Source organism: Pelobates fuscus, chromosome 3, assembly GCF_036172605.1.
Source record: "Pelobates fuscus isolate aPelFus1 chromosome 3, aPelFus1.pri, whole genome shotgun sequence".
Taxonomy (NCBI): domain Eukaryota; kingdom Metazoa; phylum Chordata; class Amphibia; order Anura; family Pelobatidae; genus Pelobates; species Pelobates fuscus.
This window is the reverse complement of record NC_086319.1, coordinates 106,967,443-106,984,829: the sequence shown is the minus strand read 5'-3', so window position 1 is coordinate 106,984,829 and position 17,387 is coordinate 106,967,443. Positions and strand designations below refer to the sequence as shown.

Genomic DNA, 17,387 nt, shown 5'->3' with positions numbered 1-17,387 from the left:
TTTAGGTGTCTAAACAGAATTAAATTTTTACAAAAAACTTTTGCTAAAATAGACAAGATGAAGTAGGCCAACTCTACACCTTCACTGATTTCAGTTGTGTATTAGACCACAACCCACAAATTATTCTATTGTCATTTTTTTGTCTGATATTGGCCTTCCAACCCAATCCCCAGAACGAAAGCATTAATTAGTAGAACCGATCAAGTAAATGAAATTTTAGCTTTAATAAGTAATTTACCCCCAAAAAAGCACCGGGCCCAGATGGTTTCTCAAATTTATATTATATGCAGATATCTTAGTACCACGTCAGAGAAACTGGGACCATTCATCTTGAAATTAATTGACTATATTAATGGCCTATTATGTATTACATTTATATATGTGTATATCAGGGGCGGACTGACCACTCGGGCACATCGGCCATGGACCGAGGGCCCGAGGCAGCCAGGGGCCCGGCAGCACAGCCATGCTCCAGCTGGAGAGATCAGAGATCTCTCCAACTGGAATGGCAAAAAAAATGTAAAAATCATTTCCTTTATTAGGTTGCTGGGGCCCCTGATGCAGCGCAGGGCCCCAGCAACCTACCGCTCTGTAAATCCCCCCCTTACCCTCACATGAGACCTGGCAGCTTCACCAGCTCTCTGCCAGGTCTCCTTCTCCCTGTCCCGTGCGGCTCTGTGTGATGGGGAGAGGCGGGGCCAGGAAGTGACCTCACTTCCTGTACTCTCCTCTCACACAGAGCCCGATCAGCAGGGGAAGGAGCAGCAACCAGGGAGACCAGAGGGAGCAGAGAGACAGGTAGGAACTACTCACCACCCTCCCTGTCACTGTCACCACCCTCCCTCTCTCTGTCACTGTCACCCCCTCCCTCTGTCACCCCTCCCTCTGTCACTGTCACCCTCCCTCTCTGTCAGTCACCCCCTCCCTCTGTCACCCCTCTCTCTGTCACTGTCACCACCCTCCCTCTGTCACTGTCACCCTCCCTCTCTGTCAGTCACCCCCTCCCTCTGTCACCCCTCTCTCTGTCACTGTCACCCCTTCTCTCTGTCACTGTCACCCCCCTCTCTCTGTCACTGTCACCCCCCTCTCTCTGTCACTGTCACCACCCTCCCTCTGTCACTGTCACCCCTCTCCCTCTGTCACCCCCCTCCCTCTGTCACTAGTCACCCCCTCCCTCTGTCACTAGTCACTCCCTCCGTCAATGTGTCACCCCCAGTCACTGTCACCCCCCTCCCTCTGTCAATGTGTCTGTCACCCCCTCCCTCTGTCACTGTGTCACCCCTCCCTCTGTCACTGTGTCACCCCCTCTCTCTGTCACTGTCACCTCTCCCTCCCTCTGTCACTAGTCACCCCCCCACTGTGTCACTAGTCACCCCCCCACTGTGTCACTAGTCACCCCCCCCACTGTGTCACTAGTCACCCCCTCCCTCTGTCACTAGTCACCCCCTCCCTCTGTCACTGTGTCACCCCCTCCCTCTGTCACTAATCACCCCCACCCTCCCTCTGTCACTGTGTCACTAGTCACCCCTCCCTGTGTCACTAGTCACCCCCTCCCTCCGTCACTGTGTCATCCCCACCCTCCCTCTGTCACTAGTCACCCCCTCCCTCTGTCACTAGTCAGCCCTCCCTCCCTCTGTCACTAGTCACCCCCTCTCTCTGTCACTGTCACCGCTCCCTCCCTCTGTCACTAGTCACCCCCTCCCTCTGTGACTAGTCACCCCTTCTCTCTGTCACCCCTTTCTCCCTCTGTCACTAGTCACTCCTCCCTCTGTCACTAGTCACCTGTCACTGTGTCACCCCCTCCCTCACTGCCACTAGTCACCCCTCCCTCTGTCACTAGTCAACCCCTCCCTCCGTCACTGTGTCACTAATCACTCCATGTGTCACCCCATCCCTCCCTCTGTCATTGTCACCCCCTCCCTCTGTAATTGTGTTACCCCCTCCCTCTGTCATTAGTCACGCCTCCCTCCCTCTGTCACTAGTCACCCCATCCCTCCCTCTGTCACTAGTCACCCCATCCCTCCCTCTGTCACTGTGTCACCCCCTCCCTCACTCTGTCACCCCCTCCCTCCCTCTCTCTGTCACTAGTCCCCCCCCTCCCTCACTCTTTCACTAGTCACCCCCTCACTCTAGTGACAGAGTGAGGGAGGAGGTGACTAGTGACAGAAAGAGGTAGGATGTGACTAGCCACGGGAGGGGGACCCTGAGGATGGGGGCACCCTTAGGGCACTATAGTGTCAGGAAAACCGCTTTGTTTTCCTGACACTATAGTGATCCTTTAACATTTATTTAATGCACATATATTTGTGCATTCAAAGGGCCTGGGATCTAATTTTGGCCGGGGGCCCCAAAGGCTCTCAGTCCGCCCCTGGTGTATATATATATATATATATATATATATATATATATATATATACACAAAAAATAAATCAGCAGGGCACTCCTCCTTTATCAAATCTAAAAAAGTATCCTTATGTGCCTAGGTGCAATCCCGCGTAATATATAATAACCTCAATGAAGGGAGCACACTAGGTCTTCAATTCAGTGTAAAAAAATATTTAATGTATCATACGAAATACATGAGCTGTGGGTGGCAAAAATCTACGTTTCGACCCTCCTGGGGTCTTTATCAAGATCAAGTGATCTTGATAAAGACCCCAGGAGGGTCGAAACGTAGATTTTTGTCACCCACAGCTCATGTATTTCGTATGATACATTAAATATTTTTTTACACTGAATTGAAGACCTAGTGTGCTCCCTTCACTGAGGTTATTATATATATATATATACACACACTCAACAAAGAACCACATTTTTGCCTCATAATTCCACTTTATACATGGATTCCTTGGTGTATGTGTCTGCTGCATACCTTTGAAACACAACTCGGGAAGAGGTGCAATGCCAGTGAACCACTCATGGACAGCTGTTTCGTTATTATTTCAAATCATCAGCAGGAGATAGGTTACTGGCTTGCTATGGAGGCTTGGCATTACTTGTTAAGTACATATCAAATAAGTTGTGGTGGGGAAAAAGTGTGGTTGAAAACTCCTTCCACCTGAACTAAGTGGATAGTTAATACATAAGACTTGTTTTTCTCACAGAAATCTCACTTTAACAGTGCAGTCGTGAGAGAGAGAGAGAGAGAGAGAGAGAGAGGTGTGTGTGTGTGTGTGTGTGTTTGTGTTTCTTTTTCATATATAATTTCACATAAATACCACCTGTCCTGTTATGGAATCTGAGCAATAAACCTGAAAAATCCTTGGAAATCCTTGGAGGGCTGGTATTTACGTGAAATTATAATTATGTGTTACTAAGCATCAGGTACAATTTGTATTGAAGTAGGAATGCAAAAGCTTTGATGTTTGGTGGACACAGGACATACATGAAAACGAGAGGAATTTCAATGTATCCTTCCTGATAAAATATTTTATAATTAAATAAATAAAATGTTGGAAGCCAACTTAATCACTCTTCCCAAACCTGGTAAACCACTGAATTATTGCACAAATTTTAGAACCATTTAGCCCTACTAAATTCAGACACAGTAATATGCCAAAGCAACTGCTCACTGATTAAAATCCTTCCTTCCGTTTTTGGTATCTGAGGAACAAATATGGTTTGTTCCTGGCCAAGAGACTTTGGGCAATACCAGGCGCTTCCTGATCTGATAGACATCATGCTTAAAGGACCACTATAGTACCAGGAAAACACTCGTTTTCCTGGCACTAAAGTGCCCTGAGGGTGCCCCAACCCTCAGGGTCCCACTCCCACCGGGCTGAAAGGGGGTTAAACACTCGCCTTTTTCCAGCGCCGAGCTCCCTCGGCGCTGGGGACTCTCCTCCTCCTTTCGATGTCATCGGCTGAATGCCCATGTGCGGCAAGAGCCGCGCGCGCATTCAGCCAGTCCATAGGAAAGCATTCTCAAATGCTTTCCTATGGACGCTGGCGTCTTCTCACTGTGATTTTCACAGTGAGAAGCACGGAAGCGCCTCTAGCCTCTAGTCAATGAGACAGCCACTAGAGGCTGGATTAACCCATATGTATGTCACAGAAACTGCTATGTTTACAGCAGGCAGGGCTAATCCTAGATGGACCTGGCACCCAGACCACTTCATTGAGCTGAAGTGGTCTGGGTGCCTATAGTGGTCCTTTAAGCACTGAGCACAGGGGTTCCTTTTAGCACTCAGTGCTAAGGCATTCAACCTCCTCCATATGGCCTCTGCACTTAGAAAACTTGACCTTCCACCAAAATGTCCACAAAGAATATTAGCACTATATGCATACCCTTCTGCAAGAATCATGAATACTGGTTTAAATTATGAACGGAGCAAGACAGAGTTGGCTCTCTATTCTTTAATAGCGATTTTAACCATGGAACCGTTGGTGCGATATATCAATATATCCAAAAATAACTGGTGTATGCAATCCTATGGAGGGAACAAAAGCTGGCATTGCTTGACGATGATGTACTACTGCTGACATATCCATCACAGTCACTACTGAAGGTCATGGTCCATCACAGTCACTACTGAAGGTCGCACTATACAGTTCCTGAAACAATCCTTTACTTTTGACTGGAGGGAAAAATTCCTTACTTATTTGAATTCTAAACAGAGGCTACTAACCGAAAAATCATTATAACCTATTAAGAACATGTTAGACCAGTGGTCTGGGTTGGTGGTGTCGTGGCTGGGGCACATCAACATCATCAAAATGATGGTGCTACCTATAGTTTTGTATTTATTTTGTTTTTATTATTGCAACACAAAAGTGGGAGAAAGATTTAAATATCATAATAAACAAAGAAATGTGGTGTGCAATATTACCCCGTGCTTGTGAAATTATACACTGTCTGAACTTACTGGAAACTCTGTTTAAAGTTATTAACAGATGGTATCTCATTCCCACAAGAATAGCTAGAATGTATAGTTCAAGTTCACCGATATGCTGGAGATGCAAGAGGAACTTGGGCTCCTTCTTGCATATCTGGTGGGAAAGTGAGATCGTAGCTAAATTGTGGCAGGAAATATTTAATTATTTAGAGAATCTATTATGCGTGTCTATTCCAAAGCTCCCTGAGAATGCCTTACTTCACCTTAATATCGATCCACTACAACAGAAAGAAAAGGTTATTTATATTAATTTCATGATAGCGGCCAAATTAAGTATAGCACGCAACTGGAAGAATTCTTCTTTATTTCCCTTGGACAGATTGACATCCCAAGTCAAGTTTCAACTTGGAATGGAAGCTCAGTTGGATAGGGCTCAAGGAAGAGATCCAAAGAAGGTATATAATGCCTTCTGGCTGGAGAAATTGAAAGGAGAGTGTTGGGCAGAACCTGAGTGTATAGTCATGCAGGAGTTAACTTCTTTGTGAGGGATTCTCATGCATATAATATAAAAACGTCCACGGAAAATTTGAGTATAAAGAATGGGCTATCCCAGTAATCCCGCCGGCATGGGAATTGTTATGTGGTTCGCTGGGTAATATGTTGTATTTGTAAGAGGAGACAGTGTACAGTAGATAATTTTATAGGTTCTAAACTTGAATTACTCCACTAGAACGACTAAGAAATTATCAGGGTTAATCTCAGCGAACAATGTATTGTATTGTATTTTTGTACAATAATTTATTATGAAGACACTTTGAATGTATACATTTATCTGTCTTGTTGATATGATGTGTTAAAATAATAAAAAATATAAAACATATGTTTAACTATAAATCTTTGTCAGTGTGATGTTGATGATTATTATTATTATTTATATAGCGCCATCAGATTCCGTAGCACTGTACAATGGCATATACGTTGCTGGCAGACATCAACAGACCCCTTTGGCATACATATATAATGTAATGGGAACAAGAATTAAATGTCCAATTTCACCCTGAACAATGGGCTAAAACAGTTTGTCAGATCCATAGGACTACATATTGCTTTGAGCATATTGAATCAAACAGAAAAGTATTGATTAGATGAAAAGTAACACCCCAACGACTGGCTCACATTTTCCCCCATATTCGGAGGTGTCACAAGGAATTTTTTTTTTTTTTTTTTTTTCCATCCACATCTTCTGACATTGCTTGGCTCTGGGATTGTGTGAGAAAAGAAAAAAAAAAACAACCCAAAAACCTAGCTTTATTTTCAAATTAAAAAAAATAAAAAAATTGGACATAAACTACTATAACTAAAATGAGTCCGGAGGAGATCCCAGTGTTCTTTTGAAATTAATTCCATTGCCGATGTTGCTAGCACAAATGTCGCCCATAAATGAAGTATCTGGAAGCTTGATTTTCCTTTTTAAGGGGAAACTCCAGTGCCAAGAAAACAATCCGTTTTCCTGGCACTGCAGGTCCCCTCTTCCTCCCACCCCCCAATCCCCAGTTGCTGAAGGGGTGAAAACCCCTTCAGTAACTTACCTGAGGCAGCGACGATGTCCCACGTCACTGCTTCTTCCTCCGCTCCTCCCTCTGATTGCGTTGGCCGGTGGGCGAGACTGATCCCGCCCACCGGCCGGGGAGACCTAATGCGCATCAATGCCGCGCGTGCACATTAGCGCTCCCCATAGGAAAGCATTGAAAATGCATTTCAATGCTTTCCTATGGGGAAATGAGCGACGCTGGAGGCCCTCACACAACGTGAGGACGTCCAGCGACGCTCTAGCACAGGTTTCCTGTGCTAGAAACCAGCAAGTGCCCTCTAGTGGCTGTCTAGTAGACAGCCACTAGAGGTGGAGTTAACCCTGCAAGGTAATTATTGCAGTTTATAAAAGAGAAAAAAAAACTGCAATAATTACACTTGCAGGGTTAAGAGTAGTGGGCAGAAGTGGTCTGGGTGCCTGGAGTGTCCCTTTAACTACGTCCGCTGGCTTTATTTTTTTTACAATATTCTTTGGATCAAACTGCCTTGGTATTCGTGCCAGGGATCAAACCACCCAAGCTCTCCATATCAAGAGCAGACTCATGGTCTGGAAACAAGATATTTTAAGTTGTGTTAATACACTATACTACATACTGCACAATGAGTTTTCATCGCTTTTTTTTTTTCTCTATCTTACACATATTTTGACTGAGCTTGCCTGCATGAGATAGCGATTACCTGTGGTGGATCATATCCTGAGACAGTGATTATATGGTCTCTGTTGCTGTTCAAGTTCTCAATGGCTGTAAAGTGTGAGTGTGTCTTAGACATTTGTTAAATATGGGTGGGTTCCCCCACTTATGTCTTCTTGCCATATGTATATATTTACACGTACAATTATACTTTGCTATTTTATTTCTGATTTTCTATTATTTACAGTGTTAATATCCTTACTAAACCTATTTCAAAACTACAGCACCTCCTATACACAATCATAGCTGAACTACAACTTCCATAATTTTCTGGTCATCTATTGCATTCAAATAATTCAGGGAGATGTTGGCCATTACTATTCACGTTTGATAAAGCCTCGGCGAAACGCGTCAAGTGAGGAAGAACAGACTTTTTTTTCCCTGACAGTTTTTTTTTTTTATGTTTGTATTTTCACTTTTAAATATTTGTTGTAATATATACAAATATATATATATATATATAATTTATTATATATATATATATATCCAGTCACTATTTTTGTCCTACTTCCTATCCATCATTTTGCTGCTGCTACATTTGGGTCCACCATATCCCTAGGTGGGGATTATTCCACCTGAAGCAGTTTTCACTAGAGCAGGTCCTTGATCTAGTATATGTAAGTAGGATAACTTTTTTCTGTGTTAAATTTATACCTACATACTATACCATATGGTGTATTTTATCTTTTTCATATCACAAACGTTTACATCTATAAGCCTACCAGGAACACCTCGTATCAAGAAATCCTTAGATGGGGATTATTCCGTCCAGGCCCTTGAAATCGAGCTTATATCACTCTTTAAAGTGTGAGTGTGGATTAAACATTCCTTTACTGTTCACTTTATTGTTATGACATACTGCACTATTATTGTATTTTGTTTTTTCTTTTAAGCTACACTACTGGTCAGTATTCATTATTATGTATGTACCTTCTTTATTGTTAGCGCTGTTCACCTTTTTAGTTTGTAATATCGGTCTTGTTTTTCACAAAGTTGGGGGAACACCTTGTTGGTGAATTGCAGCTCATTTACAGAAAGAGCGCTTATTTTTGTCTTTTACATTATATTGTCTCTGTTGCTGTCCAAGTTCTCAATGGCTGTAAAATGTGAGTGTGTCTTAGACATTTGTTAAATATGGGTGGGTTCCCCCCAGTTATATGTGTCTTCTTGCCATATGTATATATTTACATGTACAATTATACTTATTTACAGTGTTACCAATATCCTTACTAAACCTATTTCAAAACTACAGCACCTCCTACACACAATCATAGCTGAACTACAACTTCCATAATTTTCTGGTCATCTATTGCAGTCAAATAATTCAGGGAGATGTAGGCCATTACCTTCGGAACAGAGTTTACCATCGGAAGAGACCAGAGTTTGGGATATCTGTTTTAGACAAGGATTCTGAAATATCTGGAAGCTTTGTGTAATCCATAGTCTGCCCATCCAACTCACACCAGATGTAGCAGACCAGCAATAGGGACACAGCAATCTAAAGAGGTTTTAACCTAGTACACTATGCAACACTGATTAAGTCACCTGATTCACTAAACATTTTTTTTTGCAAATTAAGTCTGATTGGAAATCTGACAACAATGTGGCTTCATTTACCACATATTCAGAATTTACATTCAGTTTAAGTCATGGTGGAAAAAAAATCTGCAGATGCAGCATGTCTGCTTGAAATACTGCACTCTGCCATGGCTAGTTGCACCCCCCAGCACACGTGACCCAGGCAGTTCGGAACTGCAATAAACATGTCTGACAGTGCGCTGGTGACGACATTCTAGTCTTCAATTCAAGGGGAAGTCTCAATGCCCCCTCCTCCCTCCATTATTTTTCCAACTCCAACTAACTCCCTCCCAGGTTTAGAGCATGCACATGCACTCAGAAAGGTCCAATCAGATGTCTCCATTCAGGATGCATGTCCCTCTCTCCCCCCCACATCTCACAAACAAGGACCAACAAAGAAACCATTGCACAATCATATAATGGGATATGTATACATACAGAATTATTCTACACATTACTTTCTAGTACCAAGATGTTTTTTTTTATAACTTGGGAATGATTATGTTAAAGGAACATAGCAGGTATAATGTTTTGCTGCCATGCCAACTGTGGAAAAATCTAAATTAAAAGTTTTGCATGCTAATAAAAAATGGAAAGTACACAGAGCCAGAGTTTTAATAAGAAGGCAGGTTTAATTACCTTCCGCTCCTTTTCTACCCAGAGGTATGGAGTTTTATCCCCCTCCTCTCCGTTGGTTAGGGGTAACCAATCACGATGCACAACACATCTGCCTTAACAGCCTAACTTTATTCCTAGCTGGAATTTTCTTAGCACACGTTTTCCAAATTTTAATGTGCAGCCCGAGTACCAGTGTAAATATATATTCCCACCCCCACCCCCCCCTCTCCCCCATTTCAAGCCACTCTTTAGGCGAACATATTTACCACCCCATACGAGGAGATAATAATATGACATTACTTTTTTTGTCATGCAGACGGTTGTGAGTGTATAGATGCACTCACTCCAATACCTATTCCTAGCAGCTCCACACAAAAGGAAACAATCCTCCATAACTGTACATCCACCCAAGACTAATATCCATATGTCTGCATGTATGTGTACACACACACCTCCCCCCCCCCCCCCCTTTCTGGTATCAAAACTACTGAACGAGAGTTATTTTTGTTTTTTTAAATTCTCTATATTAAAGCAACACTCCAAAGAGCTATAGTAATTATGGTACCAGAAGTGCCCTGTCACCCCCCTCCCCATGTAATGAGTCAAACCAATTAGTTATCAATTGACATCTTACCTGTGGTCCTCCCCCTGCTGCTTCTTCTCTACCTCCTGGTTCAGAGCTTCCATTTGCTCTCCTAAGTTAAGCACTGCTTAGCTGAACTCAGTGAAGGGAGCTTCAGGCAGAGAGGTGGTTTGGGCAGCCTCTGGCACACCCATGTTTAAAGTCAAACCGGTATCCAACAGACTCTTTACACTGGGGAGCCAGAGTACCCCTGGCAGCATAACCACTACAGTACATTGTAGTGGTTATGGTGCTTGGAGTGTTACTTTGAAAATTCTGAACACCAATTCTATACACCATACAAAAAACACAACGCAAGTTGCAACCCAGCATGTTTATTTTCAGACAAGATCTGCTGTAGGTGTTAAGTTTTGGTAATAATTAAAAAAAAAAAAAAAACACAAAGAAACAAATGTTGAATATACCATGGGATGTAAATGTATTAAACCAACATAAAAATAATGTATAGACATTTTCAGTTCATTTTGAAATGTCACGTTCAATATCTCTACACAATTTTTATGCACTCGACAGAGAATCTAGTTTATTTCCTGGGACCAATATGGTTACCAGAAAGTTATACTGCAAAACAATTACTAGATACTTGCCCCATGTTTAAAATAACATGAAGAATGATTGACAAATAAGCTACATTGCATGAGTCCAAGTGAATTAACCTTTGGCCTTCAAGTAGTGACCATCAATAATCTCTGCAACCCCACAATAAATCATGGCTCCTCCAAGAGATAAAGTAGTAGCATTAACACCTATCATTTTATCTTACAGTGCTCTGCCATCTAAATATCCATTGTTTTTGCTTCCATCATTTTATAATCAGAAGATTCTCTTTTCACCTAGCTAAGAAATGAATGGACAGCATATTGTGTGTAATGAAAACACATGTATGCCTTTAAAATAAATGTAAAATATAATACTTAATGATCACATAGCAAGCATATTTTAGCTCTTGTAGACCATAAAATGTGTGTGTTCCTATAAGAAGACAGTGGCAAGTGCTGGGTCTTAATACTCCAATTTCTTGCTAGCCAGGCTGCCATGCAAGAGGCCAAGAATACAGCCATTTACCAGCTGTCTAGGGTGGAGGTATGGCATACAGAAAGAGATGCAAACAAAGACTACAGCATCTTTTAAAGATCTTAAGAAGCGAGGGCATGTTGCTTTTTATTGTGGCAAGAGCTTATCAAAGCATTTCAGCCATTTGTTTTTAACCCTGGAAAATACTACAACTGTTGTAACTTTTAGACTTTTAGGCATAAGCCTAATTGTTAAAAGAACAAGTTACTAATCATCTGTAGCAACAAGGACTTATTCTAAAGCAACATAATAGAAAATTAAAAAAAAGAAAAAAACCAAACACATATGTCAAAGGGCGTAAAAAAAAAAAAAAAAAAAAAACGGAAGGAAGGAAAAAAGGGGGGGGGAGCGCGGGGAGTAGGTTTACTAGTAAACTACAAGAAATTTGCAGTCACTTTTCTCGGATCTGTATTTGAGCCATATGAAGGTAACAACTTAAAGCTTTATTATGTACTGTTGAAAATAGCAACATTTTACGGAATTCATTCAATGTCCATTTCAGGAAGCTTTTTTTCTGCATCAGAAGCAGCTGTATCTGAACTCTGCTCAGCAGCCTGTGGGCCTTGGCTGTTTGTATTACTGTCTACTGGTCCATTTTGCTCACTCGCCTGCTGTTCATCTTTTGGGGGTTCCACCTTGGGCTTCGGTTTTGTGACAATCGGGTTACATGTGAATGTTAGCTCCTTTAGTGCAAGAGAAAAATAAATAAATTAAAAAAACATTAACTTGCGTACTATCCCAAATCCATAAGCACATTTAAAAAGAATTTTAGTACAACTGGAATGTCAAATACAGCTTTTATATAAATACCAGGTGAGTCCTACTCTAACAACTGACTACATTTCAGCTAAGAAAGCCAAAGCTCTTATGAGACAAAAAGGGGTATTTTTCTATTAACCCTAGAAGTTAACCATTAACAGGGCACACTTGGGGTAGGCAGCAGTATAAAAAATAAATAAAAAAGTCACAAAGAAATAGACTTTACAACCAAACTGACACTTCTCTTGGGCAGAAGCACAGACTATTGTTCATGACTTGTGTATAAATACAAAACTATTATAATTGAAAACACAGTAACCTACTGTACTATGGCAAGAAAGAACAATACTTGTGAAGAGTTAAAACAGAAAATGTCCAAACACTTTCAGTGCCAGAAACTACAGCCCTATTTTGATTGATCACTCAAGAATAGAACACTGGTAGGTTAGTTGTTAATTTAACATGCACATGCTTTCCAGAGTACACAAGAAAAAAAACATATGTACTCTGGACAGAAGACAAACTGTCATATTCCTAATTACCGGCCTGTATTCGAGAACTCTGTCTGTTCTACTCCAGGAACCCATAGCGAAACATGCATATGCAGATTTTTAAATGTAATTTTACCTTGCATTAAGAAACATTAGATATCAAGGGAGTTTTGCCTCACCACATATGAAATATTTGTCACAATAGTTCAAATCAACATTTTGTTACTCCCATCTGGACTGGAAACGGTGCACTATTGTTCTGCATGTTTGTATTGCACTTGAAAGTTACACATAACTGAAAAATTTTGTTTATAATGGGAAAACCCAAGATCAGCTTAAACTATAAATTTAGACAGAGGAAGAGAGAAAAGGAGCACCCAAATATTTCAAACTACAGAACATGAAGTTACTGTTCCCCATTTTGTATTCTATATTAAAGAAATCAGGTAAAACATTTTGAGCATTAGAGAGATATTTATGAGTGAATACAATGCAGATAAACAACCCTTGCCGGTCTGAAACAAAACTGGATCCAATTTTACTATGTGTTGCTGCTACAGTGATGACTATACTTGCAGAATTCAAGGGACACTATAGTCACCTGAACAACTTTAGCTTAAGTAGTTTTGGTGTATAGAACATGCCCCTGCAGCCTCACGGTTCAATCCTCTGCCATTTAGGAGTTAAATCCCTTTGTTTATGAACCCTAGTCACATCTCCCTGCATGTGACTTGCACAGCCTTCCATAAACACTTCCTGTAAAGAGAGCCCTATTTAGGCTCTCTTTATTGCAAGTTCTGTTTAATTAAGATTTTCTTATCCCCTGCTATGTTAAAAGCTTGCTAGACCCTGCAAGAGCCTCCGGTATTGATTAAAGTTCAATTTAGAGAGATTGAGATACAATTATTTATGGTAAATTACATCTGTTTGAAAGTGAAACCAGTTTTTTTTTTTCATTTCAGGCTCTGTCAATCATAGCCAGGGGAGGTGTGGCTAGGGCTGCGTAAACAGAAACAAAGTGATTTAACTCCTAAATGAGTGAATTGAGCACTGAAATTGCAGGGGAATGATCTATACACTAAAACTGCTTTATTTAGCTAAAGTAATTTAGGTGACTATAGTGTTCCTTTCAGATTAGAGGGATAAAAAATGCTTCCCACCCAGGCTGAGAACTCACTTTTGTTTTCGCTTGAATATCTTTTGTCTTCACTACTGGATCCACTGTTAGATTCTGCTTATGTTGGAGATTCATTTTGTTGTTCATCCATTCCATGGACTCATTTACACTCTTCTCAACCTTTTCTACTTCTGCCGGATCCAAGTGTTCATATGCTTCCTCCTGTGGTGAGAAATTATGTAGAGAAAGTAACCAAGGACCGCTATACAGACAACATCTCAGTTGGCTGCCATGACTAGGGCTAAAGAGTGTCAAAAGAGACAAAGTAAGTACTTATAAGCTGTAGTTTCCCATTGTTATGGTAATCAGATGGAGCAGATCATCTTACAGTCTACGGAGGAGTAAAGGAAGCATATTCCCAAGGAATCCATGGTAAGTTCTCAAACATGATTCAGTGTTTGTCTAAATCAGTGGTTCCCGAACCAGTCCTCACGACCCAGCAAGTTCAGGTTTGGTCAGTATCACCATTGGAATAAAACCGGAAAATACATAAATCCTGGATTGTTGGTGGGCCATGAGGACTGGTTTTGGAACCACTGGTCTAAATTGTACAATAAGTGGTCAACTTGCCAGATGGCTACCTAAGGCACTTTGCCAACATCATGATATTTTATGTAAAAATAAATTGTGAAAATGAACATTTTGAACCATTAGTTTATCAATTTATCACAACTCTCCCCTACCACTCAATTCAATCTGATGATGACTGCAGGTGGCTTTTCAAATAGAAACATGTAGGCTATGTGTATATTCTGCCAGCAGCAATTCAATTCACATATTTTAATATAACTAGCACACAACATAGACTTGTGTGTCTTTTTGGTATGGTACTAACAAGAGGACAATAGTACAGAAATGAAGATCAGATAGAGGAGGAAAATGGGCAAATTAGCATAAAACTATCAAAACTCAGTATACCTATATAAAAACCTTTTTTATATATAAATAAAAAATACATTATAATGATATAAAAGTAACAACTCTTTCACTCGATTTATGCCTTTACTCATAAAACAGTGTAACTAGGAAGTTTCTTATATGGCCTAAATTACCTTATTTTTAAAGCTATGAATCACTTTCATGTAAAGTTGAATTTGTTTTCCTAGTTCTTCAAAAGCTTTTGGTTGTTCTTCAAACTCCTGATAGCGTGTCTGTATAGGCTGACCCAAGTTCTATTAGGATATAAACCAAAATAAAATGTCAGTTTAATATGAATGTGCTCCTGCTCATATACAAATTGAGTCGACAAGCAGCTATTATGCTTGTCAATACACTTTACGGCAGTTTTGTCTTACCTTAAGGTCATTTAATTTATCTATATACACTTGTTTAGCCTGATCTTCCCCATCTTCATACAACCAGTTCTCTGTGTCTTCAAGCTTGAGAATGAAGCTATTACGATCCTAAAAATTGAATTGTTAAAATGAGAGTGTGACCCTAGTAAATGTCCTTTAAAATGTCATCGCACACTTCCCTGTCTCCTATTGATTCCTCTTCTCTCCCTCTTTCAGAATAAGTAAATTTTTTCTTCATTTGTGAACTATTACAATGAAGGATTGCTTTTTTTTTTTTTTTAACGCTCATTAGTGTTCAAGGGTGGAGCTTAACCCCTTAAGGACACATGACATGTCTGACATGTCTGACATGTCATGATTCCCTTTTATTCCAGAAGTTTGGTCCTTAAGGGGTTAAAGCGGCACTGTAATGCCGAACTTGCCATTCCCCAATCGCTTCCTGTTTTCGCACTCTCAGGATCTGTTCTTTTCTTTCAATCTGATCTAGTTTTCTTTAAAACATAGGACAATACTCACCCTTTCCTCCGTGATCTCGCGATGGCTCAGAAGGACTGTGTTTGTCCATTCGTGTTAGGATGTCATTTGGGACTTCAGTCCTCATTTAGGTCCCCGTCCCCCCCCCTCATTTAGGTCCCCCACACGCTGCTCAAGGGTGAGGTCTGGGGGGAGGGACAATGGGTCTCCCCCCTCTAATTGTCATTTAGAGCCCCCACCTGCCACTCATGGTTGGGGGTGGGGGGGAGAGGACCTATCGGCCCCCACGCATGAGAGGCGGATGGGATGGTCCTCCCCCATATTGTTAATTATGGTCTCATGGGTGGGGGCCAAGGGGGACCATATGTCCCCCACTTTGTTGAATAGCCTCCACAATATGTCCCATCCCCCCCTGGCTAGTTAACATATGTCCCATCATTTGGCCATGCTGCTCACAGTTTAGTAGACATGCCCTACTCGCAGCATAGCAAGTAGGGGCATTAGGGAGGTTTCAATCTCCATTTTACCAATATGGCGGTCATATTGACCCCCCCATAGAGTGAGGACACGGGGGGCTTAGGAAGTGGCGGGGAGCTGTGCTTCTATTTTTACATATTACAAGGAGGGGGCTGTGACCCGGTAGCTCCCTCCTTGCAATAAACAGAACAAACGAACAACGACATTCAGTGTTTATTCATCTGAAATTTCTATTCATTCATTCATCTTTCTGACAATAGCGAATGCTCAAATGTTTAACTGGGCATGCGCAGGAATTTTACAGCGCTATCTAGTGTGGGCAGATGACTTATCCCACAGGGATGTCATCTGCTCACACACAAATAGCGGCGCCCAGGACCTAGGCACGAAATAAAGAATTAAAAAATAATAGGTAATATGGGGGGCTTTTAGATGTAGTGGAGTCGGCGTGCAGAGGAGCCAACGCAAGCAACAAGGAGCAGGCATTTCCAAACACCGCTCCGTGGTCACGGGAAGCTCATATCCCTCATGATCAGTCACTGTTGCCCCGAGCTCATATTCGCAAATGAATAATACTAAGGGCAGTAACAGAGTCGACTGGGTGGGGGGAACCCAAGGGCGACTGTACGCACTGTCCTGTCTGAGGTAAAAATACACAGAGTTTGTAGCTAGCCCTGGAAATGAAGACAAATGACGAGCACGATGTAACAAACTCACTTATGCATCTAAATATGTATGATGATTATTAATACGAGTAGGTCCTGCGTGACCAAACGTTTACCTCTGCATTGGAGATCTGAGAATCTCAGGTTGTTTCACTAATCTTTCACTCTGTCCTGCTCTTATCAAAATAAAAAACTTGATATACCAAAAAAAAAATATAATTGTATGCTCTAAAATTTAACATCATATTTCATGTATGTCAAAAAATGTTTGTCCCCTTAAGTAAGTGTGTAGGTGTATGTGTGTATAATATATTATATATATATATATATATATATATATATATAATATATCTTAGGTGGATCGATAATTTCCTACCCCATTTTCCCTTTTGTACCCCTTTCCTCAGTTAGTCGGCAGGGGGGGTTAAAAAAAAAAAAAAAAAAAAAAAGCACGATACGGCCATGACAGTTCCACTTTAAGGAAAGCTTCACTTCCTTTCTCAACAAAGGCAGTAGAGCTTGCTTTAAAGACAAACCTGTATTACCCCTTTCCCTAGTTTCTCGCCAAGTCATGTAAAAGGTTAAATAACGCTTTTAACACTTACATGACTCCAGCGCCAATGATTCTTCCGACATCAGCCAACGGTGAGAACCTAATGTGCGAGTGCCGCGCAAGCATTAGGCCTTCCCTGAAGGAAGGAATTGACGCAATGCTTTCCTATGGAGTTTTTAAACGCTGTATGTCCTAATGCAAAGCCAGTGTAGTTTCACGGAGTCAAACTCCGTGAAACTGCAGTAAGCACCTCTAGTGGTATTCTGGTAAACAGCCACTAGAGGCAGTCATAGCTCTGCAATGTAAACATTGCAGTTTCTCTAAGACAGCAATGTTTTACATTGCAGGGTTAAGGGGATAGTGACACTGGACCAAGTGCAATTCAAGGAAATGAAGTGATCTGGGTGCCTATGGAGTCCCTTTTAAACACTTCAACCCTCTGCCAAGTTTGTTAAGCATAGAAAAA

The 17,387-nt window shown here is 41.2% G+C and overlaps 1 protein-coding gene across 1 annotated transcript in view; it reads right to left on the bottom strand.

Annotated features, from left to right (window-relative positions):
* Positions 1 to 11,441: 11,441 nt before the first annotated feature.
* Positions 11,442 to 17,387, bottom strand: part of HSPA4 (heat shock protein family A (Hsp70) member 4) — a 38,108-nt gene continuing 32,162 nt past the window's right edge. Inside the window, exons 16-19 of the mRNA XM_063447398.1 lie at positions 14,753 to 14,860; positions 14,510 to 14,629; positions 13,458 to 13,619; positions 11,442 to 11,713 (exon numbers count right to left, since the gene is read on the bottom strand). Coding sequence (XP_063303468.1) covers positions 11,513 to 11,713; positions 13,458 to 13,619; positions 14,510 to 14,629; positions 14,753 to 14,860 — 591 coding nt within the window. The 3' untranslated portion in view covers positions 11,442 to 11,512. The remainder of the gene's footprint in view (positions 11,714 to 13,457; positions 13,620 to 14,509; positions 14,630 to 14,752; positions 14,861 to 17,387) is intronic.